We start from the raw sequence: 26,039 nt of genomic DNA, 5'->3' as shown, positions 1-26,039 counted from the left end.
CATTCTTTTTAAACTTGCATGACCATTAATTTTCTGGATTATTTTTGCTATTTTACATCAGAACATGACAGGTTTGGTTTCATGACCACATATATGAGAACAGTGATTTCTACATTCAGTGTCACGTTTAGTATCACTTTGTTAAATGAATGCAGTTTTATTTTTACACCATCATTTACACATGCTAAAAGAGATCCTCTCTAAAGTAACCTTGTAAGTGAAAGCTAAAATGTTCTTTCCAGAATGGCTTTTGGTATCTTCAATCAAAATGAAAAAAGAAAAAGAGGTTAAAAATACTGTGCAGTTCCAGTTAGTTAAAATCTCAACTGAACAACAGGTTTCTGCATTTTTATGAAAAATTACCATTTGATAATATGCTGAAGTTTTCACAACAATGACAGTAATATTTTAACTTCTGGTATAACTTCTGGTTCAGCTCCATTTAATTGCAAAGGTCAGTGGTACACAGAGGCCAGGTAGGTTAACTACTGAAACACTCTCCTTAGGAGTACCTTTGAATATGAGTGTTGGAAAAATAACCAGAGCCTTTATCTATAACAAAATAATCTTATCTGTGTTGGTTCACTAAATGAAACAGTGAATTTTATTGTAAAAAGCACACTATGCAAATTTTGGGTTCCCCATTTTTTCCTTCCTTCAGCACTGCAGCACATTTAGCACTGCAAGTGCCAGAACATTTCCAGGGAATAAATTCAAGCATCTAATAAAGAGCAGTAAACAGTCAAAGTAAAATTAAAAAAACTGTTGGTATAACAATTGGCAAGTACAACCAGTGGCAAGTACCCAGGAACTTATGGTTTATAATGCACATTCATAATCTTTGTTGATTTTGTAGCAATGGTAGAGATACAGGTGGTTTGGCCAAGTATCTGCTAGTTATTCAAATAGCTACAGGAATGAAAACAAAGCCAAGGGGCAAAACATTTTAAAATTTGATTTTCTTAATAATTGCATTTGTAAGGTTAACTCATGCTGAAGGGTGACTGTGGAAACAGGAGAAAAGTTCTGACTTTGCATCCAGACTACCTGAAAGTCAGACTGGTCCTGATCCTCAGTCAGGGAGAGGGACAAAACTAAAGTCTGAGCATCCTGCACTGCTGTTAGAAGGACAGGTTTTCATTGCCCCTCTGATCTTGCTACCAATGTGTTTCTACCAATGACTGAAGTTTGTTAGTTCTAGTCAGGTCAGCTCTATAAATGCTTCAATGGGAAGAAAAAAGTAGTAAAAATGCTTACTGTAGAGTTATTAATGATTCTGTAAATGAACAAACCACCTCACTGTCACTCCCTTCCCTGACTCTATCCCATTTTTAACTGTCTCATTTCTCCTGCAAGTTAAATCCAGTCAAATGCACAGTTGTGGCACTTGGCAGAGATGATCACAGACCTCTCACATGTCTTGTCTCTACCTGGTGCCTCCACAGCCTGAGACTGATGGGATTTTCCTCATAACATCAGCCTTCCTTTTTCTTGCTGTAGGTAAGGCAGCAACACTAATTTCTGCTGCTTCCAGGCCTGAGGTCAGTGCAGGAGGAGAATGAATGTATTCTGCTAGCCTTTTATAGCAGTCTGGATCACACTGTTCTGCATAAACAGAACAGCTTAGATGAATTTTATGTCAGATATACTTACTCAAAAAGCCTCATAGTCTACTGTAATTCATGAGCCAAAAGAAAAAAAATACAAGAAAGGAAAGGAATCTGTTTGGCTTGATTTGCTGCCCACGTGCAAGCATCTGGTGTGATACAAAATGCCCTCAGGTACCTTCCCAAGTATCCAGCAGCAGGTCCAGAATGTCTTTGATCTCCAGTAGGGTCTCACCCACATCTGGAAGCCCCGTGTGTGGGTCTCAGAAACCCTGGGACTCATCCACCAGAAGACAAAAGGAGACAAGTGGGGGATGAGCTTCAAAATGTTCTTTCAAGTCAGATTTTTAACCTAAGAAGACCTTAGGATATCTCAGACCACACCAGATGCCTGCGTGGGCAACTGAATCAAATTCAGTTGGTTTGGGAAAATGAAAAAAAAAATCTGGTAATATTTTAATAGATGTCCTCAAAGAACCATAAAAGGTAAAAGGACAGGAACTTTTGTAATGCAATAGTAAATTAAAAGGATGACATTAAAAAGAAAAAAAGGAAAAAAAGTATTTCTTTTCAGTTTGAAAGATTCCTTTGAGGGGGAAATAAAAAAAGTATGTAGGACCATGTGCTTTCAAGACAGGCAGCTGTGGCAGTGACATAGTATTCAGCTACTAATATACTTGCAAAGAACTAAAAAGAGGTAGAACTAATCATAAATGCAAATAATATGATACATAATTGGTAAGAATATCCAATTATATTTCAACAACACCATATTTAAAAGTATGAAAGCAAACACCAGACCCACATCTCTCTGAGGTAAAAAAAGGGGAACATTTTAGTCCAGCTACAAGACATTTATCAGCTTAGTCCTCATAAATGTTGTGAATTCTCTCAGTTTATCACCATAAGATTAGAATCAAACCTTAAATTTGATTTTGTTGCGCAGGTCACATCAGAAGATCATAAAAATACTTATAGAATATTTAAGGGAATTCAGTGCATACAGATCCACTGCAGATATTTAGGAATGCTTCTGCTTGCTGGTTCAAACTGGTATGATCACAGGAAGAATTATATTTAGCTTTCTTTATAAAGTCACCATCAATAAGACTCCTAAATACAGGGTTTCTTTTTAAATTTTACTCTGAAATTACATTAGTGAATAAGGCAACATTCCTCAGGATGACATTAGGATATAATTGATTGTTTTTCCAGATTACAAGAGGGACATACCTCATCACAGTAAAGGATAAGCTTTAAAACCAACTGAAAAACTCAGAATTCTCCTAAACGCTTACATGCTTCAGAAAAAAAAAAAAAAGCTATTGTATCTACCTTTAACATGGGTAAGAGGAAAAAAAAAGGCATCTCCTCATGCCAGAAAAATGCAATTCAGAAAATTGCAGAAACTGCATAGCAACCTATCTGGGAAATCCTAGCAATGTGTCCAATCTGTGCTTTGTGTCCATTTCTCATGGCAATCTTTTATCTGGAAACAAAGCCACAATTGCTGGAACAGCTCTGCTTGTATAAAGTAACAGCGTGTCCAATAGGCAACAAAGGCTGGTTCATTTCTCAGAACAAATAACCTGGCTGGCTCCAGATGAGCTTGCTCAAGGAGCAGCAACAGCGCTTCCCTCCCACACAGAGCTGGGTGCTAGCACAGCCCAGACTCCACCGGGATACCCAAGGAAACCTGTCCAGAACATCCAGGGAATGGGCCCAGCCCTGGGCTGGCCTGGATAAACAAATCTAAGGTTCTCATATGTAAGTTCACCTTTGAAGAGCTGACATTCTAAGTTCTTCACACAGGACTGACCAGAGCAGTGGTTTTGCTTACCTTGACAATGACATCCAGCATCAAATATTTCAACTACTACTTACTGTGATAAGCTGATAAATAAGGGAAAGTAAAGTTACAGTTATTATTATTTTTAGGTAGTCAGACACCAAAAAGGATGGTGTATCGTGCTGGTACCCAGAGAGAATATATGAATCACATATGAAGAGAACGAGAATATATGAAGAGAACAGAATATAGCAATTGCCACTAATAAGGAATTATGTCACTCTACCTTATTTTTAAAAACAGACTTAAGCACATCAACAATCAGACAATGAATTTATTTGCAGGATACATTTATCATACAGAGAAAACAATACTTATTGTTTGGTTAATTAAATAGAGAAAATAGCAAAACAAAACCACAATACATTATTCAGTGTTCCATATATTTGTTAGCTGACATTTTCAAAATGAAGCTTTCTTTTTTTGCTGTTTTCTTAAAAAAACCCCATGATCATGAACAATGCATAGTGGGAACAAAGGGTCTAGAAATCTAACATTCCACAGCTGTGAGTCAGTGTGAAAAATAAGGCCATGTAGAGGGAAAAAAACCCCACAGTGAATTTCTAAACAATACATATTCCATTGACAGGCTTCAGATAAGATCAACTGAGTATATGAAATCTGAAAACAATGTTATGTAAGGAAAAGATGAATTAAAAATATTAACAAACAACTTGGAAATAGATTTTCCTAGTGATGGCTTGGAAATAGCCTCCAAACTTTCAACCCAGTATCAATGAAGATAAATTATACTATGATGCTGCAAAAACCATCCCAGGATGAATATCCAGAGGTGAGAAATACCCAAGTCCATTTTACAAAATAAGTTACAACTACCCATGCTACTTATTCAGCACATATTTATCAAAGGAATGACAAAATGTTAAGAAAAAAAGTTTGACCACCAGTCACTGAATGATTCAATGAAGGACTGGAAAACATATCTTCTGCTCTGAAATGTTAATTACAAGTTCTTTTCAGGTTTCATGACAATGTAAATGGAATGAAAGGAATTGCAGTGTCATATCCTGCTCTTTGTTCCTGTCCTTTCACACCAGGTCAGCAGTGTGAAAGTTTCATAAAGCTGCCATGAACTGAAGTCCTTCACTGCCCTTAAACGCTGCCATCTGCTCTTCACATGATGGAGTGGACGAGCCCAAGGACCAGCAGTCACAGAGCTGCTGTTTGCTGGCAGGCCCCCGTGCAATGTTCCCAGATGCTGCATTGATGCAGGGTGTGTATCCCAGGTAACTCAGACACATTAAATAATCAATAGGAATCACATGAAATTCAGGATAAAGACAGTATAAAATATTTGCCGCCTTTGAATCTTACCTATGTTAAGATTCAAGATTGCTTACTCACAAAACTACAAGAACAAAGCTGAGGCAAGACTGGTTGTGGAAATTGGTCTGAATGCAGGTGTACAGAAAACATATTTTACAAATAACTACTTATATCCAGAGTTTAATTCACATATTTTTAAAACAATTAAATACAGACTAGGCTATATAAACCTCTATAGGCCTTCTTCATCTGTCATTAGTCATACCCAGATCTGTATGAAAGCTCTGAATTTGTAAGATATACATAATTTGTTTTTAAAATATTCCTACAGGTCACCCTTTGACATCATGTAAAATGTATGGGAAGCTTTGGGAACGCTAGGATTGCTGATATGCAAAACTGAACAAAACAAATCCTTTTTAAAAGAAAGCTGAAACACCCTGACCGCCGTGGAGAGTTCTATCCTGAAAACTTTATTTCTTCAGTATGCTCTACACAGTGTTGTTCATCCCAGCTCTCCAGAACAGCACAAACAGCAGCAGTAAAGAGTGAAGGCTGACCTTTTTTAGTTGCCCTGAAAAAGCTGTGCATGTTTACTGTACTTGTAGCTGAGGTTTCATAGAAATAAGAAACATGCTTTAAACGTCAACTGAACAAAACTCATGCATCTGTGGTTACCTCCTGTCCCCATCACTTGTATTCTGTAAATAAAGAAGTTAAAAATTGCTTTTGGGAAGAAAATATAAGTTTCTCCTTTCAAATCCAGAGAAAACCATTGAGAGAATTCCCATTGAGAGAGGGGGAAAAGAAAAACAAAAGCCTACATTGCAGGATATGGAGGACTGCTGTAAGCTATCCCTAAAAAAGCACTAATCCATCCTATGGCTATGTATGTATCTGTTATACAAATGTATGTATACACACATTTCCACAAATGTAGAATTATCACATTAACTATTAACATGGTTGTCACAGAAACTATTAACATGGTTGTTTCATTCTAAATAAAAAGGATGAGTTAACAAATTTTCCACTGTGGCTCATAATTTGGGATGACTAATCTGCAAGTTTGTCTATACTTTTTCTACTGAAGCCACTTTTATTTAATTTGTACAGAAGCAAGCTGGTTTTAAATTCCTAAGTTAGCAAAGAGCATGTAACATCCCCCATGCTAAGGAGTTTGCCTTAGTATGACATTTTCATGTCATATCATGCACTACCAGAACATGCTATGTAAATATTTACTGATATAAAAAACAACTTCATTAAAAAAAAGTAGAACAATGATTATAATTATGGAATTCTTCTGGAAATTTTCAAACAAAAGCTAAGTATATAATTTCTGAATATTAGACATTACTTTTTCCATCTGATACAGATTTAAAATGCATAGTATATACATAAATAATAGCAGCCATCCAATCTTTAAGAGTGCTGTGTTTTATAGTCCAGTCAATATGCCCTAAAATTATATTGATGGATTCCGTATTAAAGATTCTGAGGGGCTAATTAGAATAAGATGTAGAAGGATTTAAATTAAAGACTTCCTATTTTTACAAAAACAAAACATACATCTGAAATACTCCAGTAAAAATCCAACACACAAAAATCACTCTGTACTTTTGTGTTTTCTCTTGCTAAATAAATGACCAAAACACAAGAAAAAATCGTCCCAGTAAGTGTATGTATGGCACATGCTTATTAGAATGTAATCCATGTCAGGATTATAGAGAATGAAATGGACCCACTGAACAACTTCTTCTTCAGAGAGTAGTCCAACCTGACTATTACCTTTGTCCACACTAATCTAAGATGTGCTGGGTCACCATTCATACTCAGTTTGCCTATAAGTCTTGATCTAAAGAACCTGTACATACCTAAATCAACCCTTACTCAGTCAAATTTTAGCATGTGGAGAAATGGACTTATGAATTATTTTTAAGCATTTCTAGTACTCTCTCTTCCATACATGATATCTAGGGTCTTTAGAGTGCACTAGGGTGTCTGTTTTGCTAAAGCCATGACCAATGTCTTCTCCACCCTCTTCGTGCTTATGAGGTCAGACACGGACTGAAGTTCTACTCAGTAGAACTGTGGCTTTCACTGACTGTGTAAAGTACACTGGCTTTGTTTGATAAAACTTCATGTTTTGGTAGCACACTAAATAACCAGGAACAGCCTGTCAGCCTCATTATAGCAGATGAAATTTGTCCATGCCAATTCAAAAGCTTTGGGTTTTCCTAAATCTGGTGCCTACATTTCCATGAGAGGCACTATGCTAAAGGATTGTTCCAATCCATTGTAGCCAACATGAATAAATAAATAAATATCAAACCTGACATGTTTTCAAAGTAAATAATCCTGTTTTACTAAACTACATTAAAACTTCTAAGTCCAAATTAATTTTTTGCACTGTAGATTGGATGAGGCAGAGGAAAATGTTATAGAGCCACTGTAAGGAAGAGCTCACATCAGTAAACAGCCACTGAGGTGAGAGAGCAGTCTGGAACAGAGCCTCAGAGCCAGGCCTTGTGCAAGGACCAGGCTGCTCCTGTCCTCCTGCCCACCAAGGGATGGCAGAGTGGCCCATCAAAACTGCTACTCTGAAACCTCTCTGTATTTCCAGGAGTGATGACAAGTTAGAGTTACAGGGTTTTTCAATTATTACAATTACAGTAGTTTGCATTTCTTTTCTTGCACTTTGTTTTACTTTTAATGGTCCCCAAAGGGGCCAGCTCACACTGGACTGAAGGATTCACCCTCTCCTACCAGGACCTGTCCCGATTTGCCTGGGTTGAAATTACTGAAAAGGAGAGGCATAGGCCAGCCACCCCACAGAGGTGAATTTCAAGGGCCCACTCAGCCTGTGGCAGCACTGGAAGGGGATATAAGCTAGCCAACAACAAATAAATAAACACGGTTTCTCACTACTGCTTGCATCATCGTAAGAAAGGAGTGCATCTTAAGTGTGAAAGCTACTGTGCAAAAGTACACATCAGTGGGCAAATGCAAACATCATAGAGTTATGAATCTGTGCAGCAACACCAGGAATTGGGCTCAGCCCCACTTTGAAATTACCCAGGCTTTCACCTCAAGTGCCAAAATAATCTATTTTACCTGGTCCTGGATGTTTCAGTACTCCCTGCAGGCCAGGATCTGTGAGCTTAGGTTGCACTTCAGTTCCTGATGGAAAGGCCATTTCTGTAAAGGAACTCTGGGCTGCAGCAGCTCCTATGGGGAACACTGTATGAGGCAGAAGTTGCAGGGTATTTTTCAAAAATTTTCTATTTCAAATATTTAGGTTCCCAAACCAGAGCATTTTTGTTTAAATATCAGCCTATATTGAGGCAAGGCTCTGACTGAACCTGATTTAGATAAACTAGGCAATATATCACAGGAGGAAAAGACATGAAATATATAATCTTATTGGGTACAAAACATTACAAACCTAAAGAGCTTCAAAGCACGTCAGACATACTTCAGTCAGTAAAACACTGACTGTTCTTCCACTATTCATTTAAGAACAAGGATACGGTCTATATTCATCTCAGAAAGCAAAGCCAAATGTTTAAATAGTTCAAGTCACAATCATATTCTTCCTCTAAATAATTAAGATCTAAGACAAGCTAAATATCTTTGTTTGCTATTTTTGAACAGAATGAATCCTAGCAAAGGAAAATTACCCTTTGAAATACAGAAAACCATCAGTGAGTTACTGTACATATTGCATGCATAGCATCAGAAGATAGACACCATAAAAACAATAGGTTTCACTTTCAACTGTGAACAGGTAGAATACAGTATTATTTTCTGAGTAAAACAGCACAAACATTACATATCACTTAGGAAAACTGTGCACAGCATACTTCAGCACTCAGAAACTATATTTCTGTTATCTTGTAGCTATTGCTGACAAATATTGCCTTTAAAAAATTTCAGCTGCGTCTGATAACATACAACTGAAAGTTTAAGCAACACAAACACGCGGGCTTTGTTGTCCTCCCACATGCTTCATTTTTAGCAGACATTGGCACTTCTCATCTACATCCCAAGGACAACATTCCTCCAGTCATTTTGGCCAGGTGGAAAGGAAAGCCACTAACCCAAATGGCTGCTCTCCCCATTAACACATGGTAAGCATTTACCTAGCTTTTCCCCATTTTGAGACCAGACTTTAGGGCTTCTTCAAATCCAGTTTGGTAGAATACCAGACTAAAAAAACCAAAACTGAAGACTCTATTTCTCAATGAGCATAGTCACTGAAGACTATGCTCATTGAGAAATGATCAGAGCCCACACAGACAATTAGTTAAATTATAAAAAAACCTGGGTTTTTTCCTCCCACTTTACAAATATTTGAGGCAAAGTAATTCCCTTATCTGACATCTGAATTAATGAAGTCTGATTTTTTTTCCTATGCAATCTTAAAATGCAATTTCTCAAAATTAATACAGTGCTTAAAGAGTAAGTAAAAAGGCTCCTACTTTTTCCTATTAGATTTCCCATGACCACAGGCATGGTGTTATAAAGTTTTAAATTAAAACAGCAACCACCAGTTGATTGTTCATTCAGTGTCATATTAAGGGAATTATTTCAATCTCAGTACTGGACAAATTTTAAAAGGTAATGGATTCATTATTTCTGTGTACTTTGAGAACTGATGGAAGAATATCCAATATTCTATCGCGCTGTCACCATCCAAAGTCCCAGTGCGACATTGGCAGCCAAAAGTGCACTACCAGCAAGCAAAATCAAAAAGCCAACAAGCTCTCTGTTTTGTTTTTCTACAATTAGGGAGCTCAATGTGGCTTCCAGGAAGGAATTTAATATCCACTGACCATCCAAAGCAAAGCAGGGTACAGCGTTGATAACTGCCAGTGCTCCTGATAGTGAGATGAGGTACCTGGTTGAATGTAGTTAAGGTTCATTAAAAGTATCTGAGAAAATATTAAAAAAAAGTTTTAAAAAAATATATATGTGTTGTATTTCTAGTATGCAGGAAGATACATACAAAGGTTATTTTTCTAGCTGCCATTCTGTTTCACAGAAATTGTATGAGTAAAATTACTTTTATGCCATAACATACCCACTCAGAACTGCCTTTACAGATTTTTATTTTTTAAGGGCTAAGTTTGGATACCTGCACTCCTCACAACTTTAGTGAAAGCAGGAGGCAGCAAAACCACCGTCTTCTTTGCTTGCCTTGTGTGGTTTTGGAGGAAGGTTATAGCTCTGACGCCATGCCTGGACTAAGAAGGTATTCTAGACCCAAGTATGAAATCATGATTAGGAATATTTTCCAAAACACTCCCTAGTAAATGACTAGAATATCATCAGACATCTGACCTATCTCTCTTGCTTACCTGTTAGCCAGAAAAGCTGAGTGGATTTCTGTACATGTGTGTGCACGTGAGAATGAGGCACGGGTAATTTTCACTGTTGGTTAAAGGCTTGCTAACTGCAGGACCTACCTCCACCCTGAAAGGCCAGGCAAGAAGACACAGTCAGAAAGCAGCTGGGGCAGTGTGAACCTTGATGTGTTCCCAGAAAACAGGAGCTTATGTGGTACCTTTCCTCTGCTTCTATGGACTTGTTACTAAACTGAACTACACAGTTTAGTTATTCTATAGCCACACATAAACATTTCAGTTTCTAAGGCTAAGAGTTCCTAGATTAGATTCCTAGACATTCAAGTCTACTAATCTATATGTATGTGTATATATATAATCTTGTTCATTAATGAGCAAGAGTTAATTGAATTATCCTGTTTTTTGAACAGCTATTTTCTTTACTTTGGAAGAAAAAAAAAACCCACAAAACTACCATATCCTGTTATTTAGTTCAGTATAATAACACAAAAATAATAAAACTCTGATATTGCAAAACTAGCAAGAACATCTCATTTTTCCTGACTTAAATTCAGGCTTACTTTGGCTTTTTTGTCACATCTGTTAAGGCTCACCTTCAAGAGTTAAAAAAAGCACTGACCAAAAATACGCTCTTAAGCACAAGAAAGTAAGAGGTTCATTTTTAGCCTGGCTCATGGACAATAATCAATGCAGAGACAGGATAAAGATGTCAAATCTCTACAGAAATATTTTAGGATATCCTGTCTAAAATGACATCCAACTGAAGTTTTGATAGGTCACTAAATTCTGAACAGTTCCCTTCTTACCTTAAAAGAACAAACACACTTCAAAGGATACTTGCAAAATGTCTCTATCACCACAGGCAGATCGATACTTAGAAAGTTTTGTCGTGGTACAAAACTGCTGAGACTTACTGAAACGAAAATACACAAAGCATGAAAAGTCATTCCAGGATTATAACATTACAAATTTTAGATTATAATTTTTCAGAAAAATCACATGTGAAATGACCCTCTTCCAGGAGAAATAATCAATCTCAATAAGGGTTGGATTGGGTTTTTTTGTTTTTACAAGAGTGCAGCTATTGCATTTCTCTTAAATGTGGCCACTATCACAGTAAAGGCACTACACAAAGCACAACTGGCATTTCAGTAAAACTAGATCTAAAATACATATTTTCAGGGACATCTTTAATCATAAAGACCCCACTGTATGATTCATGTATTTTTCAAAGAAAAGATATTATAGTTACCAGACTTTTTCAACATATGCAGTCCACGTGCATACTGTGGGTGCACATGTGTATTTTCTCTGAAGGCCAGAAAAATTTTCTCTGGCAGTACCTGCAGAAGATCCCCCTAAAGTGAGGCTGAGCTCATGGTGTACAGGAGAGGGAGAGATGGGCAGCAGAATTCTGGAGATCCTCTGAGAAACCAAAGGCTATGAGGGGATGCCGCTGATTATCAGAGATACAACTGGGAAGTTCTTTGAAACATTCTATGTGTTTTCCCAGCAGTTTTCAGTATCAAGGCATTATGGTAAAAAAAATTGTTGAACCACAAAAAAGCCCCAAAGATACAACTTTTTTCCCCTTATACCTATTCTACATACAGAATTACTCAACTAAATGCAATATTTTATTAAAATACTCTTTTAGTCATATTTTAAAAATTACATTGGATAACCAAGCAGACCCTACAGCTTTCTGCAGCTGGATACAGGGGCTTGCCCCAGTGCACGTGCAGGACTTGGAACTTGGTCTTACTGAACCTCATGAGGGTTCTTTTCAAGTTTGTTCAGGTCCCTCTGGATGGCTTCCCATCCTTCAGGTGCGCCAACTGCACCACGCAGCTTGGCATTGTCTGCAGACTTGTGGAAGGTGTACTTGATCCTGCAGTGGGGAGGCCCTGTCCCAGCCCTTGGGTGGAGCTGCCCTATGGGATGTGCTCCCCTGCTTGGGAGGGAAGCTTCCCAGGAGCACCCTGTGTTCCATCCCCACACAGGCCCACCCTGGCTGCCTGCTCATTCCAGGGCCATGAGGTCACACAGCCCCACAGTGCTCCAGAAGCTCTCCATGAGCACCCTGTGTGCCATCCCCGCACAGCCCTGCCCTGGCTGCATGAAGCCATGAGGTCACAGAGCTCCATGGCACTGCACTGGCCATAAGAACCTACTGCTCAGCCCCCACCACCAGCAGCAGCAGCGTGGTGGAAGGGGGACCATGGCCCTTGTTGACCGTGTTTTCCTCTCCCTCTTCATTCTCTTGATGGTCCTGCACTCCGGGGCTGCCAACTATGCTCTACAGAAATCACAGGAAGCAGGTAAGCTGCCAGCACTGGTCCAGCCCTTCATGGGCTTAGGGGTGTCTTCCCACCAATATGTTTTTTCCTCCAGTTCATTAGTGAGGGTTTCCTCTGTGTGAGCACTTTCCTGTTAAGAGAGTCCCAAGTTCATCTCTCCTCCAGGGCTGTTGCACATTGTGCTTGAACAGTGTTGCGCTGCCAGTTCAAAGGTCCCCAGGTCCTCCTCTGGAGCTCTGGCAATCCACTGACATCTGGCTCCCATGCTGTTATCTGACCCCCATCCAGTGCTTCTGTACACAAAAGCAGATCCCAACACACAATGGAAACACCTCTCTGTGCTTGCTTCTAGATGAATCTCTAGCAGATTCTCTGGCAGCTTGGAAGAAAGATGGTTTGGAGTTTTTGGGCGCGCCTGGAGCACGTAAGTTCTCAATGTCCCTTCCTTTGAAAGAATAATTATCACTAATGTGTCAATATCTTACTAATGAGTAATTTTCTTTAAGATGTTAAGGCTGATGGCTTGCAGAAATCTCCAGTGACCAAGCATATGCATGATCCCACAGGTAAATTAGTTGGAAGAAAGTGCATTTACCTTTCCATCTTCCTTCCACATCAAATGCAAGTTGTTCATCCCAAGGCCGATGCCAGCCTCTGGCATGGCAGTTGCTGTCCTATGGTCAGCACAGGATGGCTGTGTGGCAGCAGGCTCTTTCCCCAGTGCCTACTCCTGCATGTCACATCAGCAACTAAGCTGAAAGTGTGTTAGGTTCAAAACATCTGGATCCCATTGCAGAGAAAATGAAAAACAGGAGTCTTGTACAAACATAGTTTCCCCTGCAGCTCCATCCCAGAGCTTGCCCTGAGTACCAAAGCAGAAAAGTAGCCCCAAGCAGGATCATTCTCATGAGTTGAGGTCTATGTTAATGTTCTGACTCGTATATTGGGCAAGGAAGCTAGAGGGAACCTCCCCATCCTCCATGCCTGAGCCATGCTGAGGCTTTACCTGTATCTGCTTTTTGGCAGTGCTGACAAAGTCTGGAGAAAAAAATGCGGATGCGAAAGCTGGTGAATCTCCTCAGGCAGACCCAAAGCACTCAGGTACTGAGCAGTCCTGCTGGGGTCCCTTATGGGGAGACACATCCTGAAACCTGGGAGTGGCTGGAAGGGGTGCACATGCTGGAGAAAAGGCAGACAGGGAGAGCAAGGCTCAAGTGTCTCCTGTGAAGGCCTGACTCCATCCCCTTGGGGTGTGGGAGTTGGCCCAGAGAGGGAGAGCTGCAGGTGGAACTTCCTGATGAGATTTTGCTGAAGAAGTGACTGGCCAAGCAGCAGTGCTCCCCACTGTGCTCTCCTCCTGATCATTTGAGTTCTGTTCAGAGGGACAACCTGTCCCCAAAGGGTGGGACTATGCCTCCAGGACCAGCACTGGGGGGGAAAACAGAACATTCTGATGATATCAAACATGCTTCAAGTTCACAAGTGGTAACCTGGCAGAGGACAGGCTAACACTTTGAATTGCTCTGCAGAAACAACCAAACAAGTTCCTAAGGCCCATGAGCAGACTGAAACTATTTACTGTCAAGGAGCAGGCTGTGTGATAGGCATAGTGATAGTCCTGCTTGCCGTGCTAGCTGGGATACTGATGTGTTCTCTCGCAATCTGCTGGTGGCGTCAGAGAAAACGGTGAGTCATCGATCCCCTCACAGCTCCTGCTTCCTTCAAAGGCAGCTCACAGCCACAAAGCACTTCCAGTCAGGCTGCTGTGCAGCAGCAAGTTAGTGGTTGGTTGAAAAACTCTGCTGAGGCTTTTGCAGCTGTCAGTAGCTTTAACGGGTCTCTTATTTTCTGGGTCTTCTCTTGGGAAGCCTACTTGGACTGGAGCCAGTGTTTGCTCAAACTGAGCCTGCCTGGACAAGAGTAGCTTGACAGGCAGAGGCAAAACAAAGTCAGGATGAGAAAGAGTGGGGGGTAATATTGCTCTAAAAAGCAAGAGATGCATTGGCACCTCCTGCTGACCAGTGAACCTGCCTGGAGGAGTCTCCCTGCCTGGCGGTGCCTCTGCCACAGAGTGCCAGCAGCTCCACTCACAGCAGTGAGCCCTGCCAGCTCTGGGCCTGCTGTGGAGGAGGGTCCCTGCATCTCACCTGCAGCTTAGCCACCTCCTCTCTCCGCAGGCATCTCTCTGGAGACCGGCAGGAATGCACCCACCTGATCACACACTCAGACAGCCAGACCAGTTCACCTGAACCAGCCCTGCAACTGCAGCAGCCCTAAGAAACTCACACATCTGATCCCTGAGCTGTCCCTGTTCCCCTGCCTCTCCTTGGCTGCCCTTAAGCAGCTGTGGGAACTGCTCAGCCCCAGCCACAACGAAAACAGCCCCTCCACCCCCAAACCTGCTGGCCCAGCCCTCTGGACAAAGCTGAAGGTGGGCATGCCAGGGTAGGGGTTGGGCTGACAGAAACACAACCAACAACTTCAGGGATTGGCTTTTTGTCTGAATAAAAGGGACAGTCTTCACACAAGTATTTGTATAGTATCAGAATATCCAGAGTTGGAAGGGACTCACAAGAATCATCAAGTCTAACTCCTGGCCCTGCACAGGACATCCCCAGGAGACACACCATGTGCCTGAGAGCATTGTCCAAATGCTGCCTGAACTCTGTCAAGCTTGGTGTCGTGACTGCTTCCCTGGGGAGCCTGTTCCACTGCTGGACCACCCTCTAGGTGAAGAACCTTTTCCTGATATCTGACCTAAACCTCCCCGGCACAGTTTCAGGCATTTCCTGGGGTCCTGTCAATGGTCACCAGAGTGAAGAGATCAATGCCTGCTCCTCAACTTCCCCTTGTGACGTTGTAGACCATGATGAAGTTTCCTCCAGGCTGATGAAGCCAAGTGACCTCAGCTGCTCCTCAAATTGTTTCCTGTCTAGACCCTTCACCATCTTTGTAGCCCTCCTCTGGATGCACTCTAATGTAGACCCTTCTTTCTTATATTGTGGTGCCCAAAACTGCCCCCAGCACTTGAGGTGAGGCTGCCCCAGTGCAGAGCAGTGGGACAATCCCCTCCCTTGCCCAGCTGTCGATGCTGCCTCTGATGCCCCCAGGACACAGGTGGCCCTCCTGGCTGCCAGGGCACTGCTGGCTCATGTTCAGCTTGCCACTCACCAAGACACTCAGAGGTCTTCCTGCAGGGCTGCTCTCCAGCCTCGCATTACCCAGTTTGTTTGTATGCACAGGTCAAGTGATATCCAAAGCAAATAACTTGTCAAGCTGAAGGCTGGTATCAGAACATCTGATCAAAACTCCTGTTCATGAGCCAAAATAGCAGAATGGCTGAGACAGCCAGTGTATTCAAAGGTTTCAAGAGACACACACTGCAAAACACTGTAGTTTCAAAGCTTGACTGCCTCTTGACAAAAACCTAATGGCCACTACTGTCCTGAACCTGAAATTATGCCTACATTGAGGATGGATCATAGCTCTTCTTCCCTCTTCGTTACAATAAACTGTTGTCACTGACAGCCACTAGACATGGACCTAAACTCCAAACCTTGCTGCTGAAGCAAGCTCCAAACACACAGAAACTCTTCAGGAAATTGCTGGACTGAGCTCTAGACACTGTAATATTAAGCAATGAATTTTGTGGTTGTAATGGGTCAAACACAATGGTAGTAGGCAAATCTGTCCTCTGAAGAATAACAAAAGAATTACAGAAATTGTGCTCTACAGACTTGTCTTCAAAGACACTGCTGGGAAGAGGTGAACAGCAATGAGCTCGGGTGAGAGAAAACAGTCATTGTTTTCCCACTCTAATTAAACAATTCTTTGACCTGGAAATAACATTTCTTTTGTTGGCTCATGCTAAATGGTGCTGGCAAATATTGAGAAAGATTCACAACAGACACAATTTTAATTGGAAGTGACTTGGAGACTAGGTTGACCATAGAGCTTTTCAGAACTTCTTCATGGGGGAAAGGGCATGTATGCCATGGAGGAGACAGACAGCATGGCATGAGATATTTCTGTGTGGTCTCCTGAAGAGCTACATGTGTGTAATCCTTTAAACCTGGGTTAAAAGCAATGAAGGACCATCCTCAGTTATAAGGGTAAACAAGCATGGAAATACTGAGAGAACAGGCTGTACCAGAAAGACCTTCACCATGGATTATGGCTGTTGCTGCTCATAAACATGCCCAAAGCCAGGAAGTGCCTTTTTTTTTATTTTAAAAGACTTGGATACAACACAAGTAGAAGACTGGTCAAGCTTGAGGAAATGATCTCTAGGTAAGTTTCATCTTCTTTTTGTGAAGAAAATCTTACAGTTTTTGGTCTGTGATGGGTAAGAGTAACATTTAGGGATAGGATATTTCCTCAAGTAGTGTGAATTCCAAATACAAATCCTAGTTACCAGATTCTTCCCAACCAACAAGGGCCAGAGAAGGAAGCAAAAATATTGCAGTATTAGAAATGACATGAGGGAATAAAACCCCTCATACAAAATAAAGAAGAAATGCTGCAAATTTGCATGTCAGTACTGACAGGGCCCTCCATTTCAACCTTATTGTCCAACAGTGGAAGGGACTCTAGAACATAACTGGCCTGCAATAGGAAGAGTTTAAAAGACTTAATACCATGTGTATTGAACCAACAGTCTGAATTCATACTGGATAACATTAGATACTTTTTACAGAAAGAATACTAATTAGAAGCATTAATGTGTCTGTCCCAAACAACATGCACTCCTAATCATCCTTCTGTTTTGAGTCTTGGTCAAATCTCCATCCCTGTAAGTTCATTTAGGATTATAATTCTTTAAAGTTTTGCTATTTTTAAATACTGGAAAAACATGGTATATATAGCTTCCATATCAACAACAATATTTTTGCTACGATATTTTAATTTGAGGCAACAGAAAGATTTAATAGAAATAAGCTGTAGATACTATTTCTTCTAAGCAGCTAACATAGATATACTTTTTTAAAAAAATATGTAATCTGGAAGTTATCTTCAAATGAAAATATGAAATAATTACTGCTTTTCCATAAATCAGGACTACCATGACAACAATACCAGCCTAAGCAGAAAATAATGCATGCATAATTTTAGAATGTTATTCAAACATTGCTTTAGTGACATTTCTTGAGAAAGTATATTCATACACACCAGTACTACAACTCCCATATTATGTTGTGCGTTCAAAATAGTACCACTATAAAAAGTAATGTTTCCTGCAGGCAGAAAAATCACACTGAAGAACAAGGCATTTCATTAAACCATATTCCTATTTCAAAGCTCACACAGTAGAGGAAGAAATTATTTTCTGTTTTTAACTGCAAAAAAACAGTTACCACATTCTGATCAGTCACATTTGGGGAAAAAAAGCCAAAACCACACCAAACCTGTTGGCCCCAGCCAGTTCTGTACAGTGCAATGCTAAGCCTGAAGTATTTAGAAGTTGTTTCGCTGGAATGAAACTCTACAATGGCAGATTCTCTACAGCAGATTGCCTGCTACCCAAGCCAGCATCCTATCATTTTGGTCTGGTGTTTTTCCAAGGGGAATATAAGAGCATAGATTACATTTGCAGCAAAGTTGGTAATAAAATTAAACTTCTAGCTTTCAAATGAGTACATTCAGTGCACAATTCCAAGAGTAAATCACTTTAAAATTCTACTCCTACATGTGTATGCAAACAGTATTTTTACAAAATAACTTCTTGAAGAAGAACTACCTCTTTAAAGCAATAACATTCTTTTCTGATTTCTGAAAGACTGGCAGGTTCAATACTTCTGCAGAATTACTACAGTGGGAAACACCAATGAAAACTCCATTGCTCCAATGCATTGAAAAGGGAACAACATCAATTGTTCTTCAGTACCAACAGTTTGTATTGTTAAAGACCACGAAAAGAAATTCTGAATAATTATAAAACTCTATTCTTAAAATATGTTGCTGCATTTGAAATAAATATCATCAGATACAGTAGTGTGTTTTGGTAACACACAAGTGAAAAATGTTTTCCTCTTAAATGGCATAAGGCCAGAAGTAACAAATGAAGAGATGATATTTTGGGCTTAAATTAGAGTATATTATAAAAAAAAGTTGAAATAAGTAACTCCTCACAGAGTATCAAATTACCAGTATGGAAAAATAAAGACTGATCGATTTACTGAAAATATGGTATCCAAGAATGTTAACGGATTTATACCACCAGATTTCATCACTGTTTCTAAAACTCTTTTGTACCTAATTCCAGTGCTTATTCAAAAAAGTACAATGCCTTCCTAAGGAGATACTTCCAAGGTAGTACTTACAAAATCACCCCAACAGTTTCAGCTGTCTGTGAGGAACAATACCCTCCTCACAGGAAGGGATAGTAATTTAACACTTCAAATTTCTTAAAGCCCATCTGCAGCTGATTTTCACAATCCCACTCAAGTTATCAAGTAGGATGTTGAAGAATTTGTTCATTCTTTCCATACTCACTTCAGAAGCAGAATTACTTTTTATTTATATAAGATGCTCAAAGGAGAGTCACAGTGAACTTCAAAGAAAGGAACTAAAATTTTATATGTTACTTAATTTAGGGCAGTCAAATGAAAAAATAAATCAGGAAAAAACTACGTTGTGATAACACTTGTGGCTTAGTAGTCATGGGAATCTGTCACAGATACTTGGATATTAGGTGTGATTTAAGCAGTCATGCTAATATTCCAGGCAAGGTGCTGGAGCAAGGTGCCCTAGAGATTTTACAATAGCATTTTGAGACATTTATGTGCTAGGAAAATGCAGACACCTGGTTCCTATGACTAACCTGAATAAGATCTGTTCCAGAAATAGCCCTTTCATAGTCTTCTGAAAAAACAACTATCTCATATCACATATGGTTTCTATTACCTTCATAACTCATTGCACTCTGAACATTTTATTTTAGTAGTCCATATCTCTCCACTGGCTGTAACAAGAAATGGATTCTGCTTTAAACAAATTAACTAAGAAGCACTCCAAAACCTTGTTTAAGCAGGAAGGCAAAGGAAACCATATTAGAGATTGCTTTTGCTAAACTTTAAATAAATAATACCAACCTGTGTACTGAAGATGCATGGGGTGTCCCACATAGAGCATGTCAATATGGGGTGGATGCTTTACCCTGATTAGCCTTGTTTGGTTCTCCAAAGAAGGAGTCACACAAAAGCTTGGAACGAAGTCCTTATGGCAGTCCATGTTGGATCGACAAACTTTGCTGGCTTCAATAACTTTTCGTGCTGGCAGACAGGCATACTGCAAAGGGCATTTAAAATCATCATGAAAGGTAAAGGTAAGCTATTTTCCAGCAGACCAAAATAAAAGGAACAAAAGATTCCTTTTTAAACAAAGAAATGCCTCACTGATATAAGCCCATGAAGAGCTAAAATCTGATTTTTTCCCCTAATTTTTTGTTGCCAAATCCTGACGAAACTCTACCTGATGCATATTCAACCTGTCATTCCATATTTTGTAGTGTGGAAGAGAGGGTATGTACGTATACCAAAATAAAAGCAAACTATTTCTAGCAAAGTACACATATGCACAACAGAAAATCATAGGTCAGTGATTTCTAGTTGACAGAGCCTGTATCAACATCCTAGTGACTTACCTGTTCAAGATGAAGTTTTAGCAAGTAAACCAACAAACCTACCTGGTGTGTGGTAGCTAAGAAATTGTTCTCAACTCAGATGAACACAGGACTCAATGCACTGCTGTGCCCCAGCTCCTGTCTATAGCACTCTTCCACTCTCTGACAGACCAGACCTTTCTTGCTCCCCATGGGCCAAAGACAGTACAGCAGAAGGGAACAGGAAATTAGTTTTCCCCTTCATGTCTCTCAGAAAATCTCAGTGACACTTTTCCTTTTGTTCTAAAAATAGAAGCAAGGAATCATAATCTACTATTTGCCCTAGGAGGAAAAGCAAAAGTAATTTCTACCTTCTCAGCCTGATCATTGCATTTCCCATAATGCATGAGTGTCAGACCCTCACCATTAGCCTTGATACAAATTCCTTCTACTCTGAGGGAGAAGACACTCTTTCAAAAACTGCTGCATAGCACTGCAAAGACCATTTTAAAAAAATGTTCAAAACTCACAGCCAGTCTAAGGACACTTGAAAGTCACAAGGTCTCAAGCTTCCTGATTATTTAGCAACTACAAGCTTAAGAATGCCCAGGCTCAATGGGATAGTGATTTATCAAATCTTGCTGGCACTGCCATATTTCAAATGAACCACTGGAATGTGTTCAGCTCTTAGTGGTTAAATATCCTGGAGTGAGAAGTTTACCACTATAGAAACTGTAAACATAGCAGATTTGGAAAAAAATATTTGAATTACTTCTGGTATTTATCACTAGAGTCAGAAAAATAATAAACTGCCATGTGTAGAAAAGTTTACATAGTTCATTAGTGTGTTCTTCTGCTTGTAAAGAACCAACAGAAATACTCCATCACTGTCAGTATGGAACACATATTTTAAAAAACACTGATATTTTGTAGTGTGGAAGAGAGGGTATGTACGTATACCAAAATAAAAGCAAACTATTTCTAGCAAAGTACACATATGCATAACAGAAAATCATGGCATCTAGACATAGGTCAGTGATTTCTAGTGCCAGTTTGCTCAGAGTTCCATCCAGCCTAGCCTTGAACATTTCCAGGGACAGGGCATTCACAGCTCCTCTGGGCAACCTGTGCCAGTGGCTCAGCATCCTCACAGTAAAGAATTTCTTCCTAATGTCTAAATTACACCTGCCCTCTTTCAGTTTAAAGCCATTCCCTCTTGTCCTATCATTATATGACCCTGTGAAAAGTCTCTCCCTAGCTTTCTTGTAGCCCCTTTAGGCACTGGAATGCCGCTAAACCCTTTTCTAAGGGAGTAAGGCAAAATACTACTGAGAAACTTTGTTTCTATGTGACAAGAAAATCAACATAGTGAAAAAGATTCAAGAATGGGCCCTTATTTTGAGAAACTGGGCAATCTCTAGGACCTTCTCCTGCATATTTTCATTTAAATTTAGGGAGCAACACTGCTGGCTTCAGACAAAATAACTGAACGGACAGTTCAGGGCTTTGCTTTCCCTGTAGTGCTGAATACTTTAGAAGACCGAAACACCGAAATAAGAAATTTCAGCTTCTTCTCAAAAGCTGTTTTTTCTCACCAGTACTGTGCATCCAGAATACTGAAAATGACTGAGGTATCTTTCTGCCTAAAGGAATGAGGTGTCTAAGATTTTTTATGATTCTTCCAGTGACTCCCTGTAATAAAGAGACCTTTATTACAAACTGTAGATATTCTTAAACACTTGAGTATGCTGTATAGGTGTGGGCATGTGTATACATATATATAGTATGTGTAGGTGTGGGTAAATAGTACTAATTTAATTTAAAAAAAATTAGATTTACCAAAGAGAGTTATCAGTTTAAGTAACTTACCAGATGGCTGTCCAACTTATTGCTGTATGAAAAGCAAATGTCTGTGAGGCTGTTGTTACTACAACATTCAACTGTGCCATCAAGCCTTCTGTAAACTAAAGAACATAGGCATAGAGCAAATAATCAATATTATTTGCTGAAAAAATTAGTCTCTGAATGAAGTAAAACTATTATTACTATTATTAATTATCCTGCAGCCTTCAAGAATTACACTAATTCACAGTCTAGCTGAGGCTCAGTCACAACTACAAGTAAAGCTTCACCGCCACCATGTGAATGTCCCATGATTTCAGTCACATCACATACTGATTTTTTCACCTTTATAAATCTTCTTGAGATACTGGGGATCTACCACTGCATTATTTTGAGTACTACAAGTTGCAAAACACTTTTATATCCATTGCCCCTAACTTGCACTAATATTTGGCATAAAAATTTGTTAGCTACTACTGTACTGCTTTCACTGGCTGGCTATGGAAATGGCCAAGACTCAAAACATACTTTTCACATCATGAAAGCCTTCCAAGCCTTGAAGGCTGCAGCGGTGGACAAATGATGTTTTAAACCACGATTTAACTAGTCTGGTAAAGAACCTTTGTACATATGCTATTGATATGAATTAAGCCTAACTTGCTGTGCAGCTTAAACACACACAGATGCAGAAGAATGGTCATGGTAAGGATCTGTACCACAGCAACTGCAGTCCCTTCCCAGGCAGATCAAACCTGTGATACTGGCTGCTGATTTATCACTGCGCAACCTGCAATCCACTGCCATGCAGCTTTATGCCTGGGGCTTACAGGTGCAAGCACTGTACCGTACAAACCTTTTTTCAAGTACCCTGAGGCTAAGAAACCACATATATTTTTGAATAGCAAATGACCATGAAATTAGTATTCTTATAAACTACATTGAAACCACTTTTTTTTTTTAATTTCAAAAAGTTCCTTAGGGCATTGTTTTCTCTCTAGCTTCAATACTCAGATAGTTCACTCTCCATTTGTTTTATAGTCAACTAGATGGAGTCCATTTGCTATACACATTTTTATCAATACTCTGTATTTATGTCAAGTTCTGAACTGTCAAGATTTTGATAAATGACAGCTGCTCAAGACCAAACAGAGTTCATTTAATTTCAGAGGAATATTTCTCACTGCTGGAGGCTTATGACTCCGAAAATGCAGACAGACTGGTCTGATTAGAAGGCAGCAATGGGGACAATGGGCAGCTAACACAATACAGCAACCAGGCTTGGAAGCAATATTGAATCTCCAGCACTAAGCCTCTAGTATTCCAATCTAAATAGACTAGTTCATCTGCAAAATATGCAGTTTTATTACCCATGACTCCAAAATTGCACTTCAGAGGACAGCAGAATCTGAGGATATATATACCTACATCTGAGAATTGGTTCTTGCCATCCCTGCCCAGCTGAAAGCACGGGCCAAAGTTGCACTCCTCTTCAGAGGCATAATCCAAACTGTCAGACCTCTAAAAGCAGGTTCTTACGCATACTCCACTAGTTTCCAGTTTAAATATTTATCTCAGTACCAGCTATAACATCACTTTCTTTACATAATAAAAAAAAGAAAAACCCACTTTTTCAGCCTCGTGAAAGTTCTATAGTGCATCAAAACCAGGGACACTCGAGTTGCCAACCTCCTGTTTATTTCCAGTATGATGGAAAAATGCAGTGATAATTTTAAAGCTCTGAGTAGTATCCTACAAGCTTTTCTCAGCAGCAGCCCCTCACCTCTGGAATTCAGTTTCCATGAATTCTTGCATGAAAGAAACTTTAGAGAGCTTCAGGGCACGTCACAAGATGCTCAGCTAATTTAACTTGACTGCTCTTTTTTGTTCTACTCAATTTTTGTTTATTGTTCTAGTTTAGTTCAGTTCAGTTTTTTTTTTTTTTTGGTTTCTTGGGGATAAGCCCTTAGAGCAACAAGCACTCTAATGTATAAAAGGAAACAGAAGGAAGTAGACTGACTTCCAGAAGCAGTATGTGCAATCCAGACAAAACTGAGTTTATGGGCAATGATGTAAAACCCTAAAGGGAGACACATCTGAAGAAGTGACCATAATAAAGCATATCATTGGGTTAAATCATATAATTTGCAATGTCACGCTGATCAAAGCTGTGAGGTAATGTGAAATTTACATCTGCCAAAGACCACTAAGTTGATGCATTTTACAGAACTTAAAATAGAGGAGATAATTGTACTACTGCTAAGAACCAAGTTCCGCAATATCCTGAAGAAGCAAATTTTATTATTCAGATCATACAGGATATTTGTACAGGATGACTGAAAGACAAGTGAAATTCCTGTATCTAGCCCTCCCTCCCTTTCAGATTTCACAAAACAGCATGGCACATTGGTAATTGCTTAAGACAGGACAGCAGATTTGAATTACAAGAAATTTGACCCCAACAACAAATTCTAAATCCAAAATAGTCTTTAAGACATGATTAAATTAAAATATAAATGAATTAACATACAAAATAATGAGGAGAGCACCTTAAGTCATACCTCTAGCTGGAAAGCTTAACTGCTGTAGGGTGGCTGCACTTACACAGTAGCCGACCTGTGACTTCTCTGCAATGTCTCCCAGACAGGAATTCCAGTCTTCCACATTATAAACTGGGCAGTCTTGTAGGTTAGTGACAAGGTCTCCCACAAAAAGACCTCTAGGTCCATTGGCAGGAGAATCCTGAGAAGAGCAGTGAAGTCAGTCATATTACTATAGGAGGATAAACAAGGATTAGTTTACAGTTCACGGAATACTATGAAATCTTTAGGTTAAGACACTACAAAATGGGGAGGAAGGGGAGGGAAAGGGAAGTCTTCAAGTATCCTGGACACATCTTCAAATTTGAGTAATTATTTTCATATAGGTCAAAATGGTAAGAAAACCCACAACACATTAAGTTCAAGTAACTTAAATTAATACTCTGAACTTTTCAAGAAAGCAGGTGTACCTATATTTTCAAAGGTAATAAAGCATTATAAATGTCACTTTCTCCTGAGTTTTATCAATTGACTTTTAGGTCCAAGAAAAACTGGATCCTTTCAGCTCTGCTGTTCAACTGTGCTGTATTTGATTAAGTCAGAAAAAAAATCATTCCTTTCCAGAATCCCAGAAGTCTATCTCTGTTTCGCTTCCAGCTGACCAAACAAGGAAATCAGCTCAAAATAATCTTTAACATTGAAAACCGATAGCAGTAACTGGAGTGATAATACAGTTTCCAGCAGATTTGCTTTGTGCCAATACTGAAAAACAGTTAAAAACAGAAATAAACCTGCAAACTCATCTCAAATGTCTCAACAGTTTTATAGTATGCTAATTAGTCTATCATTATTCACACTGTGTTCCTTTGTTTACTAATACTATGATACATGAGACTGAAAGGAAAACTTCAAACAAGAAGTTCAGTATATTAGATTCTGCAAAGGGCTGCACTGACAAAATCTGATTGTGATAATATGATATACAGGTACATTTCAGACCACAAAGCATATAATATAGAAACAGCAAATATCCTTCTTACCTCTGCAACCTCAGTGACAAGTGCCCCAACACCCGTGTAATAGAAAGGGAAAAGAATGGCTGGCAGCAGAAACAACACCATGAAACTGGCAACACCAAGAACAAAATTATGCCACACCCCTAAAAAGAAGGCAAAAGAAGTTTCTAAATTAACACTAATAACAAAAAGTTGTTTTTTAAATGATCCTACAGCTGCCTTCTCATCAACTTTCCTGAAATTATTACTGCAAGAATAAATGAAAAGTTAATTTGTGAACACAGGCATAGAAGAAGAGTACATAGATTACAAACTTTAGCTTCTAGGATGCCACTTTGTACGGGAATTTTAGAGAACCTCTAAGCCCCTGAGAATTATACTAGCAAAAAAGACAGGAGAGCAGTAGTCCATTTCTAAGGTGTCATTCTACCTTAATCTACAGATTAAGATTTCATGTACACTACTTTTCTAAGAATGAGAGGGTAGTGTAACCAGAAGAGAAACTGGGCTTCTGAATCAATTATTAAAATACAGTTTCTAGCTAAAGAGTCGTCTTCAATCATAAATATTAAAAAAAAAAAAAAAACCAAAAAAACAGTGGAATGAAATATATTACGTATTACCTTCTACCA

The 26,039-nt window shown here is 39.3% G+C and overlaps 1 protein-coding gene across 6 annotated transcripts in view; it reads right to left on the bottom strand.

Annotated features, from left to right (window-relative positions):
* Positions 1-3,712: 3,712 nt before the first annotated feature.
* MBTPS2 (membrane bound transcription factor peptidase, site 2) overlaps positions 3,713-26,039 on the bottom strand; it is a 39,193-nt gene continuing 16,866 nt past the window's right edge. For 2 of the 6 annotated variants that reach the window (XM_041472323.1, XM_041472320.1), the window contains 6 exons: positions 25,432-25,550; positions 24,413-24,593; positions 21,882-21,976; positions 19,504-19,699; positions 10,950-11,025; positions 7,852-9,646 (listed from right to left, as the gene is read on the bottom strand). In XM_041472323.1, coding sequence (XP_041328257.1) covers positions 9,424-9,646; positions 10,950-11,025; positions 19,504-19,699; positions 21,882-21,976; positions 24,413-24,593; positions 25,432-25,550 — 890 coding nt within the window. In that variant the 3' untranslated portion in view covers positions 7,852-9,423. Of the gene's footprint in view, positions 9,647-10,949; positions 11,026-15,472; positions 16,749-19,503; positions 19,700-21,881; positions 21,977-24,412; positions 24,594-25,431; positions 25,551-26,039 lie in introns of those variants that run through there. The other 4 variants (XM_041472321.1, XM_041472322.1, XR_005955519.1 and 1 more) reach the window with 4 other exon arrangements.

Source organism: Pyrgilauda ruficollis, unplaced genomic scaffold (assembly GCF_017590135.1).
Source record: "Pyrgilauda ruficollis isolate IOZ18807 unplaced genomic scaffold, ASM1759013v1 scaffold29, whole genome shotgun sequence".
Classification (NCBI taxonomy): domain Eukaryota; kingdom Metazoa; phylum Chordata; class Aves; order Passeriformes; family Passeridae; genus Pyrgilauda; species Pyrgilauda ruficollis.
Note: the sequence above shows the minus strand (reverse complement) of the source record. Positions and strands in the feature narration are given on the sequence as shown.